This window comes from Myotis davidii, unplaced genomic scaffold, assembly GCF_000327345.1.
Source record: "Myotis davidii unplaced genomic scaffold, ASM32734v1 scaffold534, whole genome shotgun sequence".
Lineage (NCBI taxonomy): Eukaryota > Metazoa > Chordata > Mammalia > Chiroptera > Vespertilionidae > Myotis > Myotis davidii.
In genome coordinates, this window is record NW_006286678.1 from 3,907,482 (window position 1) to 3,932,686 (window position 25,205).

Here is a 25,205-nt window from a genome sequence, read left to right on the forward strand (position 1 = left end):
TGTCTGGGGGCAATGCTAACTATCTACTAATTTCAATTTGTGCCTTTTATTGTTTATTTCTTATTTGTTTAGCAAATTTGCCAACATTTGCTCAGTACTATAAACCTGCCCTTATTTAAAGACAAATCATTTTGAATTATAAGATTCTAGACTTGTGGAAATAGAGCATTGGGTGCCTGAGACAAGTTCCAAAGTAAAAATTTAAACCTCCCTTGATGCCCCAGTGACTCCAGGCTAGATCAGGTCTATGAATGTGGTGACTGTCTCAACCTGCTCTCCCATGGTGTGCTGTGTCCTTCAAGACACAATGTCTTTGTATCCACAGACTAGAGAGTCTCACATCTGCTCAATGAATGACTCAAAATCTGATCCCAGATGTTGTCTTTATCACTATTACTTTCCCTGTTTCAGAGACACTTTTCCTAAGAATTTGTTGTGTGGTTTTTTTTTTAAAAAAAGATGTATTTTTATTTCAGAGATGAAGGGAGAGAGATAATCATTGATTGGCTGTCTCCTGCACGCCCTCCAATGGGGATGGAGCTCACAACCTGGGCATGTGCCTTGATTGGGAATCAAACTGTGATCTCCTGGTTTACAGGTCAACACTCAACCACCGAGCCACGCCAGCCACGCTAAGAATGTGTCTTTTAAAAACATCATGAGGAATGCATAATGTATGATTCCATTCATATGACATTCAGACAACTTTATGGTGGGAAAAAAAACACACACCTGGCTGCTTCTGGGAGGGATGGGGAAGGGACTTCTCTGGGAAGGATCAAGAGGGGACTTTCTGGGGTGATGGTGGTACTGTAATCTACACGTATTGATACAGGTTTGGGCAAATGTATACAAGTGTATACATTTGTATAAACTTAGAGGGCATGCCATTAATATTTGTGGGCATCAATGAAATTTTTCAACAAAAGAAAAAATACTGAACTTTAGTTAATGATATGTATTGCTGAGGATTTTTAGAAGGATGTGTACAGATATCTGTAATTTATTCAAAATACATAAAAATTAAGATGGATTGATGGAGTATTTGATAAAACAAGCTTAGTAAAATGTTAATGGTAGAATCTTGGTAAAGAGATGTTCACTGTAAAATTCTTTCAAGTTTGCTGTATGTTTGAACATTTTTATAATAAAATGTTGAGAAAAATCATTTGGGGGTTTATCACAATATTTGGTATTATTGATATATTGAGGATTGAGTTTAGTTCTTTTAGTTTAGTTATTCTTAGAATACCCCTCACAGGTTGTGACAGGCTGGTGGGTAAAATAGAGCCTAATCAATTTATTTCTTATTGAGACTACCCCAGAGATGAGGAATCTACTGACCCCTTTGAGGGACCAGGGTAGGGATCATGATTTTCCTGCCAATACTCTGCAACTTTCAATAAATGCCAGGAAATCCTTCTTTTAATTATATACATTTATTAATTATATACATGCACAAAAATACTATCCTATATAAATAAAAAGCTAATATGCTAATTTGACCAAACACCTGGACGACCTTCCAGATGAAGCCGGGGCTGTGAGGGCCGAGCCCCTTGCACAAATTTCATGCATTGGTCCTCTAGTTAGGTAATAACTGCTTAATAAATACAATGTATTCAGAATAGATCTGATACTTTGTATTGAACTTTTAAAAAGTAATTCTTTCACAATGAAATTTGGATCCTTCCTTTTCCCCAAAGACTAGCCTTTTAAAGTGAAGGCTTTTGCAAGTTAATTTTAATGCAGCAGTCTAGTGTACCCATAATTTAAATGGAAACAGCTATTTCCTATAGAAAGGTTAAAAAGCATTTTGAGTTGTCTCTGCCATGGTTAGTTTGTTCCTTTTCTGGTGGCTGCAGCTCTGCCCAGCTCACACCAGAGAGGGGCATTACTGTAGCAGTGCTCCTCTTTCTGAGTTAGAAGACAAGCCACAGGGCACCAGTCTGTTCCTGAGAAGGTAAGACGATCTTAGCTTAACTCGCTGCTCAGTAACTTCAATATCATATTAAATTAGGAAAGTCTTCGCTCTCACTGAAGGACTGCCAAACTGACAATGTACTAAATAGTGTAGTTGATGTTGATGGGATGCACGTTGTCCATCTATAATATCAACCTCTGAAGTTAAGATCTTCTCTAAAGTGGCTTTATCTACATAAAGATCCATGGGATCTGGCATCCATGAGAAATCCAAACTCTACATTTTCAATATCCATAGTTCTCAAACTGTGGTTTCCAGAACTATAGCAGCCACAGGGAACGGGTGAGCAATGCAAAATGGGGGCTCTCACCACAAACCTATGAAATCAAAGTCTGGATGGGGTCCCAGCAGTCTGTCTTAAGAAGCCCTCCAGGTGCCTTGAACACATGCTAGACTGTGCACCACTTTTCCTGTCTTCTGTCAGAAGGAAGGGTCTGGAAGAAAACTCAGTGAACATCAATTTGTTGTTTTAACCACTAAGTCCCTGGTAATTTGTTACATCAGAAATAGGAAACTAGCCCAGCCAGTGTGGCTGAGTGTTTGAACATCACCCTATGAACCAGGAGGTCACGATTCGATTCCTGGTCAGAGCACATGCCTGGATTGTGGGCTTGGTCCCCAGTGGGGGTTGTGCAAGAGGCAGCCAATCAATGATTCTCTCATCATTGATGTTTCTATCTCTTCCTCTCCCTTCCTCTCTGAAATCAATAAAAATATACTTTAAAAAAGGAATAGTAAACTAATATAAGTTGTTGATTCATTAGTATAAATGCATGCCAAATAATCATTTCCTTTTAAATTTAAAAAAATCTATTTTTAAATAGTCCATATCATGTCAGTCATTGGAATAACTGAAATAATTAGTGCTGTGGTTAGTTAAATCAGTTTATCTAAATGGTTAATTTCACAAAATAACTGAAAGGGATTTATTCTATTTTTCTCTTCAATGGCTTACCAAAAAAGTGATGTACCAAATTTGATTATCATTTTTCTAGTGAATTAAAGTGGTATGATGAAATGAACCACTAATCACCCTGTTAAATAATATTAAAAAAATTATTCTGAGGGAACACTGAAAAAAAAATAGCATGTTCTAATTTGTCTACATGAGAAGCAATTACTGCATATAGCTTGACAAACAAAAGTAGAATTTTGTCAACTCTGCTTTCTATTTATATGAATATTACTTTCACTGAATAAATAACTAATTTATGAAACTCTACAAAACATTCATATTGAATAAATGTGTAAATGAACAGATGTGAATGGATCAGATCTTAATAAATGTGTTTTCAGTGTAAAATGCCAGTTCTGTGTTTAGAACAGTGATCTTCACAAAACAAAATTGCATGTACAGTGGAAGCACAAGGCGATCCCTGGAAGGGACTGAGTTTTTTAATGTTATATTTTAAAAATTTCCTTTATCTCTGTACATGTTTTATAATGTACATATAGATCTGTACAATAGTATATGCATATATATAATTTATAAATAATCAAAATTTAGAGTGTATTCTCCATTTTTTTCTGATAGGGCTACATGATTGAGAAAGTTTAGACTTTCACCAACAAGAACCACCAAATCCCTGCCTCTGCCAGAGTGTTATGCCTGATTCTGGTCTAAAGATGAACACCTAAGCGATTTAAACAAAAATTTTCAAACTACCGCTAAATGCCACTTTGCCAATCAACCTTTTAAACAGGTTAGCCACACACAAAAAGTGTGTCAAGTGTTTCAAAGTAGCATTTATTTTTTAAAAGCACATTATGAGGTAGACTTATACTAAAATATTCAGTGCATATATTAATAAAAGATTAAAACCTTAAAATTGTATATAGGTATGTAATTAGATAATAAATTCACCTACAACTCTACATTCATCCATTTGAAAAACTCAAAACAATTCAATTGAATAAAAACACACACAAAAAATCAATTGAAAAGGTGAAAGCCAATTACATGTTTAGAAAGCTTTCTAATTCTTAAATGAAAAACATTTGATCTTTTAAAAAGTTTGTTGGGAAGGGAGTACTTCTGTTTTAATTTTAAATTTTGTAAGTTTTTTTTATTAAATCATGCACTATGGCTAGTTCAATGAATGTGAAAAGATAATATCATTCTTACTAGAGGCCCAGTGCATGAATTTGTGCACCAGTGGGGTCCCTCGGCCTGGCCTAAGAGATCAGGCTGAAACCAGCTCTTCGACATCCCCCGAGGGGTCCCGGATTGCAAGAGGGCACAGGCCAGGCCGAGGGACCCCACCAGTGCACCATCAGGGGCGGGGAGGGACTGCAGAAGGTCTCCAGGGCGTGTCCAGCCCTGTCTCACCCAGTCCCAATCAGCCAGACCCCGGCAGCAGCTAAACTACCCGTTGGAGCATCTGCCCCCTGATGGTCAGTGCACATCATAGCTAGCAGTTGAGCAGCCTTAGCATATCATTAGCATATTATGCTTTGATTGGTTGAATGGTCGACAGGTTGACCAGACACCTAGCATATTAGGCTTTTATTATATAGGATCATTTTGTTTCCATTATGTCAAAATGATCATATCCAAGCCAGGCCAGCTACATAATGTATGAGCCCAGTGCACAATAAAAATGTGGGTCCCCTGTTGAAAAAATTAAGAATTTCAACATGGCTTTAGCCAAGCATTAAACCAAGCATGGGACCTTTCTCAGTGCAAAGCCCTATATGCCGGCACAGATCACACTCCCTGCATCGAAGTCTGTTTCAGCTGCACCTATGGAATACGAAAACCTTAGTCCCTTGGGTCCCTAGTACTGGACTAAGCATATGGTAGGGATTCAAATGTTTGTTGAATGAAATACTGAGTCTTAAACTTGCAGTTTTCCAGATCAATGAGTTGGTATAGTTTTTCTGACCATAGGTATGACTCTGATGCACACAGTGTGTTCACTGTGATAATAAATGATGAATTCCTTTAGTGCTGAATAATTCTGGCTTCATGGGAATTTGAGGCCGCATATGGTGAAGGTTCATTTGATTCATTCAACAACCATTTATGAAGCAACTACTCTGTCAGATCCTGTACAAGAACACAAGAATAAATAAGACAGTCCCTGCCCTCAGGGAGCTTACAGTCTAGCATAAGAACTACAGCACTTCAGAGCCCAGTGAGAAAACTTCCTGGTGTCTAGTATATTGTATAGGTCATTCCAAATTTCCTGAATATGTGAATCTAAAAGTTACCAGAAAGCACAGTTTGGAAATAGATATAGTGAATTAAAAAAAATTCAAATATTCCATTTTTAAGGTAAAAACTATGAAAAGTGAGGAAGAAACTTAGGAAAGCTGAAAATTCTATTTTAAATATGTTAGACCAGATTTAAATTTAAAAATTATTTTATTACCTCTGGGTGACATTTTTATTTATAGTGACATTAGTACACATACATATAGGATCTATGTGTATGTGAGATGTGTTCCTTGGAACTTTGATAAAACCCGTATTACTACCGCTTATTCATTTATAACTAAAGAGAGCAGAATACTGGTACATTTGAGACTTTCCTTTTGATAATCATTTCTATTATCATTTGAATGGGAGAAATTCTTAGGAATCATCTTTAGAGTATAAATTTTGGTACAATCTTATTCTGCAATGAGACTAAACTGTGTCTTTGTAATAACATGTGATAATTTAAGCATATATTTTAATAGTTATTTAATAGTTATTTAATGGCATAAAAATACTCTTAAGTCTATCTGGATTTAATTTTCATTGTTTTCCCCTCTGTATTCTTCTTTTTTCTTAAAAGCATGAAAGACCCCTGTGCAAATACAGAGCCTTTGTTGTTGCTTTGCTATTCTTTGGTACATTGCTGTTTGTTCCTTAATCTAGCAACACCCTTCGCTTGAAGTATTTTACTTAGTGGCAACTGAAAAAAAACCAAACACTAGGTTAGGCCTTTAACTGGAAATTTATATTATCCAGAAGGTTATTGTGAACCTGTCAGAAAGGTGGTAAACAACCAAAAGAGCCATCTCAAAGCCTGTGTACCCAGAGCTTGCCCAGATCTGCAGACACTAAGCAGGCCTGGTTATCTCATGTTCCAGCTCATAACATGAACACGGCACATTAGAAGAAGTGGGGAATCTTTTAGAGGCAGGCATATAGATAGTGTGGAAGGAGACAGAATAAACTGCTTAGCAGATATAAAACATTTTTAAATTAAAAACAAAACACCAGCAATCTGAGGCAAACGATTACATATACCTCAGGGCTGAGGGAACCACTTTATAATAATTGATATTAACTCATATTTGTTATAGCCCTTTACATTTTATGAATTATTTTATATACATCAGAGCTTACTGAATATTTGTAATGATACATGAATATAACTTTTACTTTTCATCATGAAAAAGTGAATTATAATGAGCATGCTGTTTAAGAAGAAGGCAGGGAGATATACTAACATATTTGAAAGACATCAAAAAGAATTACAAGTTTTAAATTTTGGCACTTAAGAGATATGCATTAGTTATCCAAAAATTAATATATATGCTTTATGACCAACACAGTTTATTATGTAATGAAATTTCATAGCTCTCTGTCACTGCTGGTCACTAAATGGGGATGATTGTCATTAGTAAGTTATCAGAATATTTCTCTTACTAAACACAAGCTTAACAGGTATTTATGGATGCCAATACCATATATTCTGACAAATTGGGAAACATTAGGCTTTTAAAAGATTCTCAGAATATTTTTCCTACACTGCACTTTCTAGCAAACAAAACTTTAATACTAATAGTATAATGTGATCTTGGTTCTAGGCAGAAATGGGGAACGTGTGATCTACCTTTTCCTTGTTTTTCTAAAATTTTTGGTATAGCTTCTTCTCAGGATGTAACAAGCAGAAATGACAAAATATACATGTTCTTTGGGATTCTGAGGAAAAAGACCACACACATCTTCAAAAGATTAAAATAGAGATCTCATCTGCTTTAGCCACTTCATTTTCACAATTGAAAATAAGGAACTACTATGCATTTGATGTTCCTAAACTCATTCAACATAGCATTGCCATAAAGATACTGTTCTGCAGAAAGCTTTTTAAAACCAAAGTATAGTTTATACTACACTTCCCAGTAATTATACTATGTTACCAATTATAATACGTTTACCAAGTATCATGAATAAAAATGACTAAATAAAATTTAGAGTAAAAAACACTACATTTGATTTTACACTGTAAGTGAAATGGGACCTTTTAATTATAAGATGTCATTTCCTCTAATAGTATACCATTCCTGAAGACTTTTAATTCCTTAATATCGCTGGTGACTTTTTGATCATGACCATACCTCAAAGAGAACGAAGGTTCTCTGTGCTGGGTGTTAATTTTTACATTAACAGCCCATTTCATCCGTGCGGCTCTATTTTTTTTTATAAGGCTATTTATCTTCTATTTTTCTTTATTTTACAGTTACATGTCCTGCTTGAGGTTTGTTAGTTAGGAATGGACTGTATGTATGCTCTGCAGTTTATAGTATTAATTCTAATGGAAACTGTTAATCTTGTAACTGTTCTTTTACGTGGTGCAGAAGGTAAGCCAGCTCTGTAATAAAGAACTTCCAGAGGATGCAAAACAAGTAAATTAACCGGCCAGTTTACCATCCTTTACCAACCAAAGGGCACAATGGGAGGGTAATAAGCATAGGCTTTGGACTACAACAGACCAGGGTTTGAATCCCAGAGATGCCACCCAGCTCTGCGACTTAAGGCAAATCACTTAAATTTTCTGACCCTCCATTTCCTCCAAAGTAAATTGGTACTCCTCTACCTACCTTGTAAGGTTTCTGTGAGGATTAGTAGTAAAGTATGTCCATTATTTGACACGTGATAGATGCTCTATAGTTGTTAAACAATCATGACTGAAGTTTAGAGCTGGGCAATGTGTGCCCAGTATCTGACATGGAACTCTCTCCAAAGGTGATACAATTTATGGAAACTTCTTTTGATTATCAATACAATTGTTACACTTAGTAGCTTATTTTTAATGTTAACATTAAGTGTTTTTGCCTCAAAAACTTCCTTTTAAGTGTTTTTTTTTAAGTTTATGTCAAACCTGTGTTTCCACTGTACTTTGTCATAATTTTTTTGATGATGAAAAAATTTCCAAATTTTAAACATCCATGGTAAATTGATCTAATTTTAAAAATTTGTCCTAGGGCCAACATTGTTCCAAGTGAGATGTAACCTTTATACATGTGTGAATGGCTGTATGGTAGGTCCTACAAAAAAAACCAAAACAGTCATTTTTATTCATGTATTTGGGTTGCTTAAACATTTCTATAAAATTTAAAATACTTTTCTTCATATGGCTGGTATTCTCAGCATCTACTCCCATGCCTTCCTTTTTCCAATGTCTTAGCCAGTTTAAGGGTATTCACAATAATACAAATTAAAGACAAAATAAAGTGTTCATAGTCATTGTTTTAACAGACAGCATAATACAGTAGAAATTGCCCTGAGCAAGGAATTAGGAGACTTGAATTCGAGTCCTGGCTCTGCCACTAACTTTTTAGGATAACCTTAGGCAAGTCACTTCTCTCATTCCTTAAAAATGAAATTGAGTTCACTTTATGTTATTTTCTACCTCTAAAATTGCTTTCATTTACTTATTATTAAAAAATAATCAAAACACCTTCTGGGAGTTGTGTTAAGCACCTGATGGATACAAAAGTATTTACTGATGTTGAAGGTAGTGTTTTATAAACGGTGATCCAGGGGCCATCTGAATAAAGCTTACTTGGTGTTCCTGTTAAAATACAGATTCCTGTCTTCTCCCTGGCAGAATCAGAATCTCCTAAGATAAGGGCATTTTCTGTATTTTTAACAAGCTCCTCAATGATTATAACGTACCCTAATGTTTGAGAGCAACTGGCTTAAGAGAATGTTATCTAAGAGGGAAAAAGCCAGCATGTGACTTAAATTACTCTAGCTTCTGGCAAACCCCTTCTGAACACCAAACCATTCAAAGTGGAGGAGACTAAAGGAAAGCCCCTTACTGCAGCAGAGCAGTCAGCCTTGGGATTAAGCCCTGCTATAGGCTTTTTACTTGCTGTGCTCCATAACAAAACACAACAAAAGGTCTTCATATCAGCTCGGTCTTGACATCCAAGCCACTGACTACCACATTTATGCCAACAGCTTGAAGAGGACAGCAGTTCTCCTCTCACTAATGCTAAGAGTTGACCTTGTGCCATCTAGCTCATGAAAGAAATATGAGTAAAACCCATCTCTTTACTCTCGATTCCCCCTCCACCCCAATACTATAACATGTCATCCTGTGTGATTCAAATAATCTGGCAGAGAAAACAGAATATCTGAGCCACACTGTCCTCATCACTTTGTGGTCAGATAGTGTACTAATCCAATAAATAAATTCTCTTCTAAACAACAGAAACAACAAAAGCTCATTCCTTCTCCCCTCTTCCTCCATAATGCTGTTGACAGGAACAAAATACCAAGTAAGGACACATGCTAGAGATTTTAAAATTCATACAAGTAAAGTAAATTACAAAGAGAGGTGATAATATTTTTTCTAGAATGTCACAACAAAACCCTCTCATGGTGAAAAATATAATTTTAACAGGAAGCTTAAAAGACATTTTGTTGAAAGACTATCCAATAGTTATGAGAATAATGCCATTATCTGTGCTCATTATTGAGAAACATAACAGCAACTTTAAAAGACCAAATATACTGGTAAGGAAAGATGAAATTTCTTTTTCAACAATCAGTATGCCAACATCAAATGTTTGGGTTTTATTCTAGTGTCACAGATTTCTTCTAACCCAACCAAAACTCCTGCTAAATGTCCACAAAATTCACACCAAAATCAAAAAAGAAAAAAGAAACTCGACAAGAGCTAACATGCAAAATAACCAGAACTGGGGTTCAGTGGCACAGATCAGCAGGAGCTGAGGAATGCTGCAAAAGATGCTGCTGCATAGAGTCTAACTTGGCAATGCCCCTATGATGCTGGACGACCAAGTCCTCAGGTCACAGGTGTGTTCATAAGAATCAGGATCTTGACCCAAACTTTTAAGATCGTCTAAAAAAGAAAATACTTCACCTCAATTGAAGCAATTTATATGTCAAACACCAGAAGAGTTGCTTATTTTGTTGTAAGTTGTGCCTAAAACTTTGGCTGATACAAAGAAACCCGTCCACTAAGGCACCCTGAGGCAATCTGACAATGTGTTGGGGAGAACTTTGTCGTCAGTACAACATCTTTATGAGAGTACAGAGAACGGATCACCCGCAAGGGACTGGCTTCTTTGGGCAAACAGTCAATAAGTTCACTGCACTGTTTGTCAAATCCCAACAATCGAATCCCATAGGCATGTGGGGAAGAAACCATTCGCCCATCAGGGCTGAAGCAAAGTTCTTTGATATAACCCCTGCCTACATTGGCTTCTTCAATGTAATGAGTCAGTCGTAGAGAACAGCGAGGTGAGACAGGTCGTACCGGAACTCCTTCTTGGAATTCATAGACACAAGTCCACTAGGGAGAGAGGAGAGGGACAAACCAAAGTTATAGAGCCTCAAGTAGTGCTACAGATATTCTTTAAAAAACACACAACTCAACAGAATGCTAAAGCCACAGAACTGTAAGAAATCATTTAGATGAATGCTACCCCTCTTGCAACTAATGAACTTGTAGCCTTGTACCCTATCTTCATAAGCTAGGGTTATTCTGTACTATGATGCTTTAAAGCCTTTTATTCACAGAAGCCAGTGTGACTTCTGTAGTAATAATTCCCTTTTCTGAAAGTAACAATTTTAATATTTAAAAATTCAAGAGTTAAGACAGTCAAGCCCTAGAATACCTCCCCTACACGTTTCAATGGCTCTCTTCTCTCCTTTTCTCAGTTGCAGATTCTAGAGCTAGTGAGATTCTTAAAGGACTCCTGCCTTTCTTCCTTTTTTAAATATACTTTATTAATTTTTACAGAGGGGAGAGAGAGAGAGAGTTAGAAACATCGATGAGAGAGAAACATCGATCAGCTGCCTCCTGCACACCCCCTACTGGAAATGTGCCTGCAACCAAGGTACATGCCCTTGACCGGAATTGAACCTGGGACCCTTCAATCTGCAGGCCGATGCTCTATCCACTGAGCCAAACCGGTTAGGGCAAGAACTCCTGCTTTTCAGAGTGCTGAAAATCATAAGGTCATATAAGACCTTTTCCCCTAGTCTCAGTTTAGTTCCTTCCTTTTCCAAAGTTTCCCCTGGTTTTTAAAGGAGAAAATTATTATACTCAACTGGCTTAGCAAAACCTCACTGTTAGCCAGCTTAGCTGAAACATCTCAGTCTTATGTTTACCATATAAAGGGCTTTTTATGATGAGATGAAGGAGAAAAGAATTTAAAAGCTGGGCACAATCTGAGCCGATCATTGCTTTAAAGTACTCCCTAGCTTGCCACACCCAGGCCAGAGGGGAGGGAGAAGGGGTTCAAGCACATATGGCATTTTGTTCAGTCGGCCCTGTTGAAGGTGGAGTCCTGCTGCCCGTACCTCCTGATCATCAGTGTTGCTTGAGCACCGAAGAAGAGTGGCCCAGCCTTTTGGGTGCAGCTGTAAAGATGTGATGCAGTTTCCACGGTCTCTCTCACCAGGAACTTTAGGGGTTAAGACTTCAAGACTATTTCGTGGTGAAACTCCTGAGATACAAGAAAATTAGAATGTGGGATTTGTATTATCAAAGAACTAAGGCAGGTTTTCAAAGCTTGATTTTTGTAGGTGGTGAATACACAATACAATATACAGATAATGTATTATAGAATTGTACACCTAAAGCCTACATAGTTTTATTAACCAACTAGAGGCCCGGTACACAAAAATTTGTGCACTCGGGGGGAAGGGGGGGTCCCTCAGCCCAGCCTGTGCCCTCTCGCAGTCTGGGATCCCTCGGGGGATGTCCACTTCCCAGAGGGGAGCAGGCCTAAGCTGCAGTCGGACATCCTTAGCACTGCTGAGGAGGCGGGACAGGCTCCCACCACCACCGCTGTACTGGCAGCCATCAGCCTGGCTTGCGGCTGAGCAGAGCTCCCCCTGTGAGAGCGCACTGACCACCAAATTTCCTGCATTGAGCATCTGCCCCCTGGTGGTCAGTGTGTGTCATAGTGACCAGTCATTCCCAGTCTTTCCGCTGTTAGGGTCAATTTGCATATCACCCTTTTATTATATAGGATTCAATTAAAAAGTAAAACAATACTTTAAAAAATAAATACTTCTTAAAAAGCTTTGATTTCTGTCAGCCAGCCACTATGCCTTCATTCCTTTATCTGCATTATGCTACCACATGTAAAAAAACAAAACAAAACACCACAGTGCCCTCAATGTACGGAGTATGTCTTTGGGGTGAGGATATGGGGAAAGGGTATGACTAGAACTAAAGAATCCAAGTTCCTATAGCAAGAATCACCAATGACCTAAAGCTAATGCATTAAAACTAACTAGAGGTCCATTTGATTTGGATTATATCTCAGAAAGCTCTTCATTTAAGTAAAATCAAAGTTATGTGACATGAGAGGAATCTGGAAAAGTAAAAGATAACAATTCCCATCTCAGAAGACCTGGTTCAGAGAAGGAAATACTTGGAAGCCATGAAGACTGCCATTATATAAATAAAAGGCTATGTGTACAAGGAGAGGGACTTATGGCCACGAAGGACAGTACTGTAAACAAAAATAGATGTATAATTTTGGAGGCGAGGGAGGACACTCACTCAGAAGCATGTCAAAACAAGGGGTGGGAGACACTGCCAATCATACATACTCCTGGTACTCTGGTATGGCCCATCATTTCCTTCTACGTAGGTCTAAGGCAAGTGACTGCTGCAGAGAGCCATTGTTACTACTGGGGATACGTCATCTGCCTCGGATATGTGGAGAACCACTTGTACAGACATTGTGAGAAAGCAGCTTAAAAGTGTAATATCAAGAGAAATATTTCAACACTTCTCTTCCTATGGAAGGAGTTCCTTGGAAGATAATGAGCTCCTTCTGTCAAACCCTTTGCAAACTGTTTCTCAAAAAAGATGTAACTTCTTTTAAAAGATTCCCTTTAGACTACTAGCATTGATGGGAACCTGTAACACTCCAAATTACACTGTTACAACCAAATTATACCTAAATAATGATTTCACATGTGATTAAACTTTAATTTTCGAGAAAAACAAATCCCTATTTCCAGAATTAATTTTGAAAATCTGTAACAAAAGCAGAAAATAAACCCATTCTAAATAGCTAACTAGTGGTTTCCAAGCTGTGCTCCTTGGAGGTTCCTCAATAGCTGGTAAAAGGTGGGGAACCACCTGGAAACCAAGGTAGAGCTGGGGGTAGGTCAAGGGCTTCCCTAATTTCACTTGAACCAGAGTTATTCCACTTTTATTTGTGCTAAATCCCTAAGAATCCACAGCAAATTTCATGTCAAAAATAGTTTTAATCCTGAAATAAGTTTGAAGGCCTTTGCTCTTTACAGCCATCATATCTGCCAAAGTATGATGCTAACATATGCTGACACCTAAAGACCCAGGGTTTCCAACATTCAGAGCAACCTTACCTCTAAGCCCACCTTCTCTCTTTCCACTCCTAAATTTTCTTGTTTTCTCTGCCCAGGCTCCCAATACATCATCTCTTCTCCCAGATGTAACTTTTCGTATCATACAACTGCTATATAGTCTTGTTTTGGTGTTTACCAAAGTAACACGCAAGCTTGTGAACTATTCTTCTTAAATTTTCTCTTTTCTCATGGATGGTTTAGTTAATCAATAAAGATTTTTTTTCAGTGGTTATTAAGAGCTTTTGATTGGCCTGGCTGGCATGGTTGAGCATCAATCTATGAACCAGGAGGTCAGGGTTGGATTCCATGGTCAGGGCACATGCTCGGGTTGTGGGCTCAATCCCCAGTGGGGGGCTTGCAGGAACAGCCAATCAGTGACTCTCTCATCATTGATGTTTCCCTCTCTCTCCCTCTCCTTTCCTCTTTGAAATCAATTAAAAAAAAAAAAGCCTTGGCTTGTTTCCCATAGCCAAGGAAAAAGGAGAAGAACCGGCAGAACCTGTAAAAGAAGTTTCTGCTACAAATTAAAGAAGAAATGCTACACATATGGGCATAAATCTCTAAATTTAAGAGGAAGAGTTTTTTTAAAAAAATATATTTTATTTATTTTTTACAGAGAGGAAGGGAGAGGGATAGAGAGTTAGAAACATCGATGAGAGAGAAACATCGATCAGCTGCCTCCTGCACATCCCCCACTGGGTACATGCCCTTGACCGGAATCGAACCCGGGACCCTTGAGTCCGCAGTCCGATGCTCTATCCACTGAGCCAAATCGGTCAGGGCAAGAGGAAGAGTTTTTAACCTTAAAGTGAAACATCACAGTCTTTCTTCAGCATCCAGAAGAAAGTGGATAAAGCTATAGGTTAAATTAGGAAGGGTGCTCAAACCATTCTACTCACATAAATTAGCATGCAAAATAACCAAGTATGCATTTATCAAGCACTTAAAAGGTGAGGCCTCCTAGGGAAAACACAAATTACAAATCTAATGAATAATCCTTTCCAAAAATAGCTAGATAGGAAACATGCTTATCAGCAAAAGGTGACCCCAAATTACAAAAAAACTGTGTCTGGCTATCAGTCTATAAAGAGGACAAACAAAACGTGCTATAAGAGTTTAGATGTGGCCAGAACCGATTTGGCTCAGTGGATAGAGCGTAGGCCTGCGGACGCAAGGGTCCCAGGTTCGATTCCGGTCAAGGGCATGTACCTTGGTTGCGGGCACATCCCCAGTGGGGGGTGTGCAGGAGGCAGCTGATCAATGTTTCTCTCTCATTGATGTTTCTGGCTCTCTATCCCTCTCCCTTCCCGTGAAAATCAATAAAAAAATATACTTAAAAAAAAAAAAAGAGTTTAGATGTGAATTAGTTTGGAGAGGGACTGTAGGTGAAATCTGCATGGGGAGAAAGCATTTCAATTAGAAGATGGAAGGGACAGGCTAAGCAGCTAGCTCTGCCAGACTGGCTGGGGGAAAAGCAGAACAGGGCCAGATTGTAGCTCGCTTTGTCCCACCAGCCCTCTGAGCCTGTCCGGCATTGCTCAGAGAAGGAAATGGCAGATAAAAAGTCTACTGGGGCCCTAACCGGTTTGGCTGAGTGGATAGAGTGTCGGCCTGCAGACTCGAGGGTCCCAGGTTCGATTCCGGTCAAGGGCATGTACCTTGGTTGCGGGCACATCCCCAGTGGGGAGTGTGCAGGAGGCAGCTGATCGATGTTTCTCTCTCATCGATGTTTTTAACTCTCTATCCCTCTCCCTTCCTCTCTGTGAAAAACCAATAAAACATGTATATTAAAAAAAAAAGTCTACTGGGCTGAAACCAGATGACTTTCACAAGCACCTAATAAACATATCCTCTTATATTTATACACCACTGTCACATGCGTAATCTCACTTAATTTCCATAGTAACCTTGATTGGGATCTGTATTTCCCAACTACTTCCTCTCCAAACTACACAAAGCCAAGTCCAGGAAATAAAATCTAAGTTTAAACTCCAACTACAATTTAAGCCCAAGAAACTCAAACCCAGAGATCCTGTTTAACTTTTTGAAAAGGATAACTGAGGGGGGCAAGGAACGGCCTCATCTTTTTTGGCTAATTTTATGGATTAAAGAAACCAAAGAAAGCTACTTGGTAGAATCACTTGTTGCAAGATTACAACATCCAACTTTTCACCTACCTTCTCTTTGCGAGGCTCGTGACATGTGTTTCTCAGAAGATGAATTAGAATCACTATGATGACAAGGTGAACCAGAAACTCTAGGACCAGATGAACTTGATGAAGTGGTCAGATCTTAAAAATACAAAAAGTTCTGACAATACACCTAGCAAAACTTTGGTGATATCTTTTAACTTTTTAATCAGCTACTTGAGCCATACTATTAAAATCCATCTGAAATATGGCAAGTACATGTCCACTTAAAACTGGCTTATTATAATTAAGATTAAGATAGGACAGCTCTCTGAAGTGTTCTATCTAAGGCCTAGTCCCTTTCTAAAATCTTCTATACCAATGACTAGCTTAAGTGAAATATAAACGAAAAACCAAATAAACACAGGAGCATCATTTGTTCCGCATCATTTGTGTAATGAAATGGAATAAAAAATATCAATAAGAGTGAACTGAGCTGTTTAGCCCATTGTTTAATGTTTTATAGGGTCCAAACAACAGGCTCATTACCGAGAACATGAACAGATCTTTCTTAAAGCATAGCAAAAACTTCTATTATCATTCTTGAAATTATGTGAATACTATCTTTGAAATGCAATACAAATTTTACATTGAAATCTGTGGAAAATAAAATGAATATCAGATAGCTGAGTTTGATGTAGTACTCTAAAGAGCAATCTCTATTTCATCACACTTTTCTAGTGGCCCCACACTTCTGTGGGAGCTTCTTATTAAATTAGCTCCTTTTGATGTTATTAAATATCAGAATTACCCTTAGAGGTCAGAAAACCTACTTAGTTTTTTTATTTTTTATTTTATTGATCTTAGAGAGGAAGGGAGAGGGGGAGAGAGATAGAAAGATCAATGATGAGAGAGAATCATTGATCGGCTGCCTCCTGCATGCCCCCCACTGGGGATCGAGCCCGCAGCCCAGGCATGTGCCCTTGGCCGGAATCGAACCTGGGACCCTTCAGTCTGCAGGCCAACACTCTACCCATTGAGCCAAACCAGCCAGGGCAAATTACAAAATGCCAATTAGGCCTTTAAATCACTGCTTCTCAGAAAGCTAAAGTTGATTATTAATGTTTAACCAGAAAAAAGAAATCTGAATCCAAAAGGATATATCCCTTGCTTGCAAATAGACTGGTAAAACCTAAATTTCTACTTTTAGCAGTCGGGCAATTGCAGTACAATGAGGCCTACACATTCCCAAAGAAATGGGACAGGAGAAAGAGTCTAACCATTTGAAGCTAATTTTTAATAACATTTTATGAACATTATGTGTTCCAAGTGGGTATGTTCCCAGATCAGCCCTCTTTTTCCCAAAGGTAGATGAAATATAGTTTCTATCACATAATGTGGATAAATTATAGTGCATAGATTTTTCTGAGCCCCAGTTGCACTTAAGTCCGATGGAATCAGCAATAGAAGAAGGAACAGGACTTCAGCAAGAGGATGTTTAGAGGTCATGAGGTAAGAAGGCCCTGGCTACCTGTGTCTGAGCATTTGGAAGTCTAGGATACACTACAGAATTAAAACTAAAATTCCATATTGACTATAACTTAAAAGCTCTAGTGGGTTCCAGAACTTAAAAAATTGATACTACCTCAGATCATCATTAATTTTTGAGATAGTGATAATTTAGAAATACTGATGAAAGGTTTTCTGGCTAGCATAATGCTAATGGAAATATTTTTAGAGTTAGCAGTTATTCTTCCTAGATCATTTGTGATCAGAGGCACAAATTAATGCTATGTCAGAGATATATATAGATCATTATATTTCCATGAGAAAAAGCTCTCACTGACCTTTCCAAAGAATGTCTTTTAATTGTCTTCCCTTCTTCCTGCTATTGTTCTCAGAATGGAAGATAACATCCCTATGTCTGAGATTCTTTGGAAAATTCTTCAAAAAAGAAAAGCTTACCTGAACTTGATGTAGTTCTTCTTGCTCTCAAAATGGGATAGCTGCCTACTTCTAAAGACTTGGTTAAGTCAAGATCGTGCAAAATCAAGAGATATCCAGAGGATGTTGAGATCAACATTTTGGAACAATCTGGTGTTAATCTCATTCGCATGAGAAAACGTGTGTGGAAAAATTTCTTATGTGGACACCCATCTTCTGTACACCTATAGAAGAAATCAAACCAACAAAACCTAGAGTTATCATGAATATAAGGATTCAGTAATAGTCATGTTTTTGCCCTTCAAACTACAATTTACAGTCAGTCTAAATTACACAATTAGACTTACACATGATTAATTCTTTTGCTCACCAATTCACTTTCATCTCTAATTTTCCTTTTTAGATTATTCTTCCTTTCTAATATATATATATATGCATAATATGCTCATTAGACCGGACAGCCAAATGACCTTCTGGACGTCCTGGACGACCTTCCGGACGAAGCTAGGGCTGCAAGGGCCAAGCCCCTTGCACGAATTTCGTGCATCAGCCCTCATATATATATATATTAAAGACTTTGTTAAGGTAAACTCACTTTTTATTATTCTGAAAATCTTTATTTTACTCTTTTGTATTAAAAATTTAGCTGAGCATATACCTTTAGGTTGATAGTTATTTCTTTCTGAATATCAAAGATATTCCACCAAGTTCTGGCGTCCACTGTTGCTATTTTTAAGTCTGCTATCAGTCTCATCGTTGCTTTAGATAACTTTTTTTCCCTCTGATTGATCTTTTCTTTGTCTTTGGAGTATTCCACTTTCACTCTGATATGTACAAATTTGGATTTCTTTCTATTTATAGAGATTCATTTAACTTTCTACATCTTAAGATTCATGTTATTCATATATTCTGGAAAACTCTCTATTCTTTATTCCAATATTGCCTCTTACCTATTTTCTCTATTTTTTTAAAGCTCCAAATAGATGTTAGAAATATTCACATTTCACTCTCCTCCTGTCATACTTGCTCTTTCATGTTTTATATCTCCTATTTCCATTTGTTGCATTCTGGGTAGTTTTTCAATATCTATATTTCAAGCTATTTTTTTAAAGTTGTGTCTAATCTGCTACTTGACCCATCCTATGTGTTTTTAAATTTCCATAGTTTTTGTTTGTGTTTTTTTTTTTTTTACTTCTATCTGGCTCTTTTTTTAATTCCTTAACTATTTTTTTATTCCTCCTTTTATTTACTTTTTTTGTTAATTATTTTTAAAATTGTGAACTGTATCAAACCTACAGAAAAGTACATAAACATATGAAGAGTCTGAAGACAAATGAACACCAATGACTCATGACTCCTGTTAAGAATTAGAACAATATCAGTTCGTTAAAAGTCCCTTCTATTTCTCTACTCTGATGCATCCTTCAGTCAACATTCAATGCTTCAAGCATAAAAGGTATTTTCTTATCTCTCCAACAATACTGATAGGTTTTTAAAATTTTAAGTTTTCTTTTCCTTATGTAGTTTCTATTTCCTCCAAAATATTTCCCCATTTGTGTAGGTCTTTACATTAGAAGCCTTTCTCAAATGTCTATCTTAAGCTGTCTGCTCATAATTGAGTGGGGAACTAAAAAGCTGATTGGGAACTCTTGAGTGCTGGGACAAGCTGAACTTCATTATGTAGGGTGAAGCCATTTTTTGAGGAACTCCTATTGTATCTTTGGTTCATTAACTGGAAGAAGCTAAGGGTCTCTGAATTCAATATTCAGTAGGCATATGGTAAGTCAGTATCCCTGATTTTGGTAAAGTAACCAAGCCTTTAACTGTGTCTGCATCCTTTACTACAGAGATTCTCTATTTTATTCTCTTTAAAGGATAAAATTTGAAACTTCTTTTGAAATGAAGAAGGTCAATCAATCACCCAGTGATATGGATTAAGGAAAGAAACACAAGTTCTCAAATATCTTTCACTTGAATCCTTACTTTAGCTACCCCTTCTATTACAGAGTATCCAGAGTAGCTAATCCCTCTGGTTTTTTAAAAAATATATTTTATTGATTTTTTACAGAGAGGAAGGGAGAGGGATAGAGAGTTAGAAACATCGATGAGAGAGAAACATCGATCAGCTACCTCCTACTGGGGATGTGCCCGCATCCAAGGTACATGCCCTTGACCGGAATCGAACCTGGGACCCTTGAGTCGGCAGGCCAACACTCTATCCATTGAGCCAAACCGGTTAGGGCAATCCCTGATTTTTGAGGATTTTGTATAAGTTGTCTTAAGCTCTTAACTTTTCCCCTGCCAGCCTAGGATTCAGCTTTCTTTTTACTAAGTCAAAGTAAGTTGCTAAGTCAGTTGCCACTCATTTACCTACTTTCCAGATTTAAAAATTTTGTCATTGCTTCCTTTCCTATTTCCTCTCCTTTATGAGTTTACCACAACCTTTATTTTTAAATGTTTATTGTAGTTTTAGAGGAGTCTTCTAGTCCATAGATTTTATTTAGGTCTTATGACTTAAATGAAACTTTACAATTTTCTCCATAAAAGTTATACAAAATTTCTATTATAACTTATTCCTGTTTACCAACTAAATTTATTAATTACTAAGAACTATATACTTTAGCCTGGCCGGCGTGGCTCAGTAGTTGAACATCAACCCAGGAACCAAAAGGTCACTGGTTCGATTCCTAGTCAGGGGACATGCCCAGGTTTCAGGCTCAATCCCCAGTAGGAGGCATGTAGGAGGCACCTGACCAATGTTTCTCTCTCCCATGGATGTTTCTATCTCTCTATCCCTCTCCTTCTCTCTCTCTCTAAAATCAATAAAAACATTTTTTAAAAATACATACTTAAATTTAAATTGCTTGTGATTAGGAACAATACTGCTTTTTACATTTTGATCGTATATCTAGCAGTCTTGGTTAATTCTTATTAATTCTGATAATTTCTCAGCAGAATTTCTAGAGTTTTCTATATAGACCAGGAGTCATAAAAACTGTTCTGTGGACCAACTCTGGACCATTGTTAGTTTTTATATAGAAAGTTTATTGGAACACAGCCACACACATTCACGTATTGTCTATGGCTGCTCAGAGACTATATAGCATACAAAGCCTAAAATATTCAATAGCATCATCTATGAATGCTATTGTTTCATTTTTTCCTTTCTAATCCTTATATCTTTACTTCTTCTATTGCACCAACTAGGACCCTGCCACCCTCTACCCCAAAACAATGGTGAATAATAATAGTAATATCAGGCATGTTTCTCCTTCCTGATTTTTAAAAAATATATTTTTATTGATTTCAGAGAGGAAGGGAAAGGGAGAGATAGAAACATCAATGATGACAGAATCACTGGTTGACTGCCTCCTGCACACCCCATACTGGGAAATCAAACCATGACCTCCTGATTCATACATAGGACAATGGTCAACCACTGAGCCACGCCGGCCAGGCTCTCCTTCCTGATTTTAAAGAGAATACTTCTAAAGTTTTTTATTTAAACATGAGCTATAGATTTTAGTGTATACTTTTCATGAATTTCATTTTATTTCTAGTTAATTATCAGTTTGTTTTTAACAGCTTTATTGAGGTATGATTCACATACCATATAATTAAATCATTTAAAGTATACAATTAAGTGATTTTTAGTAAATTTAGAGTTGTGTCATTAACACAATCCAATGTTAGCACATTTTCGTCACCCTAAAAAATCCTTCCTGTCTATTAGCAGTCACTCACTCCCTGTCCCTACTCCCAGCTACAGACAACCACTAATCTACTTTCTGTCTCTACAGTCGTGCCTATTGTGGACATTTCATATAAAAACAATAATCTAATAAGTGGCCCTTTTGTTTGGCTTTATTCACTTAGCATAACTTTTTGAGGCCCATCCATGTTATAACTTTGTTTCTTTTCATTATCAAATAGTATTCAGTCATATAGATAAACATTTTGTTTATCCATTTACCAATTGATAGATATTTGGATTGGTTCCATTTTTTGGCTATTATGACTACTACTTGTATCAGCATTCATGTACAAGTTTTTGTATGGATATATGTATTTATTTCTCTCAGGTAGATATCTAGTAGAATTGCTGAGTCATATGGTAACTATGTTTAACATTTTGAGAAACTGCTGATCTGCTTTCTAAAATGGCTATCCCATTGTACATTCCTACAGTAATATATGAGGTTTCTTTTCTTCACATTCTTGCTAATACTTGTGTTTGTTATTAAATCCATCGTAGTGGGTGTGAAGTGGTATCTCATTTGGATTTGACTTGCATTTTCCTTCTAACTGCATTGAACATCTTTTAATGTGCTTATTAATCATTTGCATATCTTCCCTGGTGAAATGAATATGCAAACATTTTGCCTATTTTTAAATTGGGTAATTTGTATACATGTAAGTGACTTGCAAGTTTTTTACATATTTTGGACACAAATTCTTTATCAAATTTGATTTACAAATATTCTCTCCCATTCTGTAGTTTTTCTTTTCACATTCTTTTTTTTTTTTTATATTTTATTGATTTTTTACAGAGAGGAAAGGAGAGAGATAGAGAGTTAGAAACATCAATGAGAGAGAAACATTGACCAGCTGCCTCCTGCACACTCCCCACTGGGGATGTGCCCGCAACCAAGGTACATGCCCTTGACCGGAATCGAACCTGGGACCTTTCAGTCCACAGGCCGACGCTCTATCCGCTGAGCCAAACCGGTTTCGGCTCTTTTCACATTCTTAATGGTGGTATTTGATGCACAAAGTTTTAAAATTTTAGAGGCATTTTATCCAATTTTTTTTATCACCTCAGCTTTAGTGTTGTATGAAGATTTACTCCCATGTTTTCTTCTAAGAATTGTATAGGTGTAGCTCTTATGTTCAGGTTGAAATCCATTTTGAGTTCTAGCTGGTTTGGCTCAGTGGATACAGCGTCGACCCACAGACCAAAGGGTCCCAAGTTCGATTCTGGTCAAGGGCGTGTGCCTTGGTTGCAGGCTCGATCCCCAGCCCTGGTTGGGGTGCAGATAAGAGGCAACCAATTGATGTGTCTCTCTCACACTGATGTTTCTCTGTGTCTCTCCCTCCTCCCTTTCACTCTCTCTAAAAATTGATGGAAAAATATCTTCAGGTAAGGATTAACAAAAAAATTAAAAAAATTAATGAAATAAAAAGCAATGGAAAAAATATCCTCAGGTAAGGATAAATAAATGAATCTATATTGAGGTCAGGGAAAATGGTTTGTGTAATAACAGTTTTTTGATATTGGCTGAGACTTACTCTGTAGTTCAGTACATGCTCATTTTTGTACATATTCTAAGTTTGCTTCAGATGATGTATTCACTATTTGTTGGGAGCAGAATTATAAAATATGCCTAATAGATCAAGCTTATTAATAAGATTGAAAGTCTTTAATTCTTACTAATATTTGATCTATTTTATCTATTAGTAAATGAAGGAGTGGTGTTAATATTTTCCACTAAGTTGGTAATTCTGACTTTTTTCTTATAATTCAGTTTCGTTTTGCTTTTTATGGCTTGAGGCTGTTATTAGGTGCATACCAGATAAGAAGACTTATATTCTAGTGAAATAAATCTTTTAATATAGTACCTTTTTATCACTAAAAATGCTTTATGCCTTAAACTCTATTTTGTCTGCTATTAATGAAATACAACTGTTTTTCTTTTATTTGTATTTGCCTGGTATTTTTTCCCATCATTTTCTGTGCTTGTCTGGTTTCCAAGTGTTCTGTGTTTGTTTGGTTTGGATATGTCCCTTATATAGAACATATAGTTGGGTTTTGTTTTATAATTCAATCTATTATCTTTTAACTGACTGTTTAGTCCAATTACATTTACTGTGATTATTGATAGATAGATATATTATCTGCCTACCATATTTTGTGTTTAATTTTTCAAACACAGTATGTTAAATATGTTTTCCACATATATTTCTATCTTCTTTTAATATTACCTTTTTATCACTAAAAATGCTTTATGCCTTAAACTCTATTTTGTCTGCTATTAATGAAATACAACTGTTTTTCTTTTATTTGTATTTGCCTGGTATTTTTTCCCATCATTTTCTGTGCTTGTCTGGTTTCCAAGTGTTCTGTGTTTGTTTGGATATGTCCCTTCTATAGAACATATAGTTGGGTTTTGTTTTATAATTCAATCTATTATATTTTAACTGACTGTTTAGTCCAATTACATTTACTGTGATTATTGATAGATAGATATATTATCTGCCTACCATATTTTGTGTTTAATTTTTCAAACACAGTATGTTAAATATATTTTCCACATATATTTCTATCTTTCAATGTGGTTTATATGCTTTCTTATTGTACCAAAATTTTAATTATTATATTGTCAAATCAATTTTTCCCCTTATAAGTTTTACCTTTACTGATGAGGCATTTTAACATGATAGGAATTACATAACCGCATTGAGAAACATTGATGTGAGATGAAACATCCATCAGTTGCCTCCCGAACGTGCCCTGATCGGGGATCAAACCTGTAACCTAGATATGTGCCCTGACCAGGAATCAAACCTGCAATCTTTTGGTATACAGGTCAACAATCAAACCAACTGAACCACCTGGCCAGGGGTACCTGTGTTTTTAAAATGATTTTTCCCCATCTTCTCTACCTCTATTGAATTGGTATTTTATTAACTTTTATCCTTCTAACTAATTTGGAAGTTATCATTTATATTCTTACTAGAGGCCTGGTGCACGAAATCGTGCACAGGTGGGGTCCGGCCAGCCCACCGCAATGGGGGCCGATCAGGCCAGCCAGCGGGGGGGCAGGAGCCACGGGAGGTTGGTAGGGGCCGATCAGGGTCCCGATCAGGCCGGTTGGCCTCCCCAGTGCACGTCATAGTGACCTATCGTTCTGGTCATTCTGGTCATTTTGGTCTCTTGGCTTTTTTTATATATATATAGATTCAAATTTTATTTCTAAATTTAAAAAATTTTAACAGGTATGTTTGTCTTAGTCTAAAGATAATCAATATGGCCCTAGCCAGTTTGGCTCAGTGGATAGAGTGTCACCCTGTGGATTGAGGGTCCTGGGTTCTATTCTGGTCAAGGGCACATGCCCGGGTTGTGGGCTCAATCCCCAATAGGGGGCATGCAGGAAGCAGCCAATCAATGATTCTCTCTCATCACTGATGTTTTTATCTCTCTCCCTCTCCCTTCCTCTCTGAAATCAATAAAAATATATTGTAAGGGGGGGGGGAGGAGGAATGAGTAATACAGCATAGAGATGCCTCTAATACTGTTGCCAGTAAACGCACAAGAAATAAAAATTAATGGCTGGAAGCTTCAGCAGGCACACATTGACTCAGCCTTCTAAAACCTTTCCCAGAGCTGCTCAAAAAAAAGAGCTGCCTTGTAGGTATTAGGCTCGTCTGTCTGGAATCCTGTGGGATAGTTGTTAAATCTGTAGGTCAGATCATGATCCATTATAAGGCTCTGAAATCACTTAAGCATAACCTGGCCAGAATTTTTTAAAACATAACAAAAAAC

At 37.1% G+C, this 25,205-nt stretch overlaps 1 protein-coding gene across 1 annotated transcript in view; it reads right to left on the reverse strand.

Moving 5' to 3' along the window:
• Window positions 1-8,851: 8,851 nt before the first annotated feature.
• Window positions 8,852-25,205, reverse strand: part of DCAF10 (DDB1 and CUL4 associated factor 10) — a 40,006-nt gene continuing 23,652 nt past the window's right edge. Inside the window, exons 3-6 of the mRNA XM_006758457.1 lie at window positions 17,684-17,886; window positions 15,767-15,880; window positions 11,541-11,686; window positions 8,852-10,527 (exon numbers count right to left, since the gene is read on the reverse strand). Of these exons, the coding sequence (XP_006758520.1) occupies window positions 10,159-10,527; window positions 11,541-11,686; window positions 15,767-15,880; window positions 17,684-17,834 (780 nt within the window). The 5' untranslated portion in view covers window positions 17,835-17,886 and the 3' untranslated portion in view covers window positions 8,852-10,158. The remainder of the gene's footprint in view (window positions 10,528-11,540; window positions 11,687-15,766; window positions 15,881-17,683; window positions 17,887-25,205) is intronic.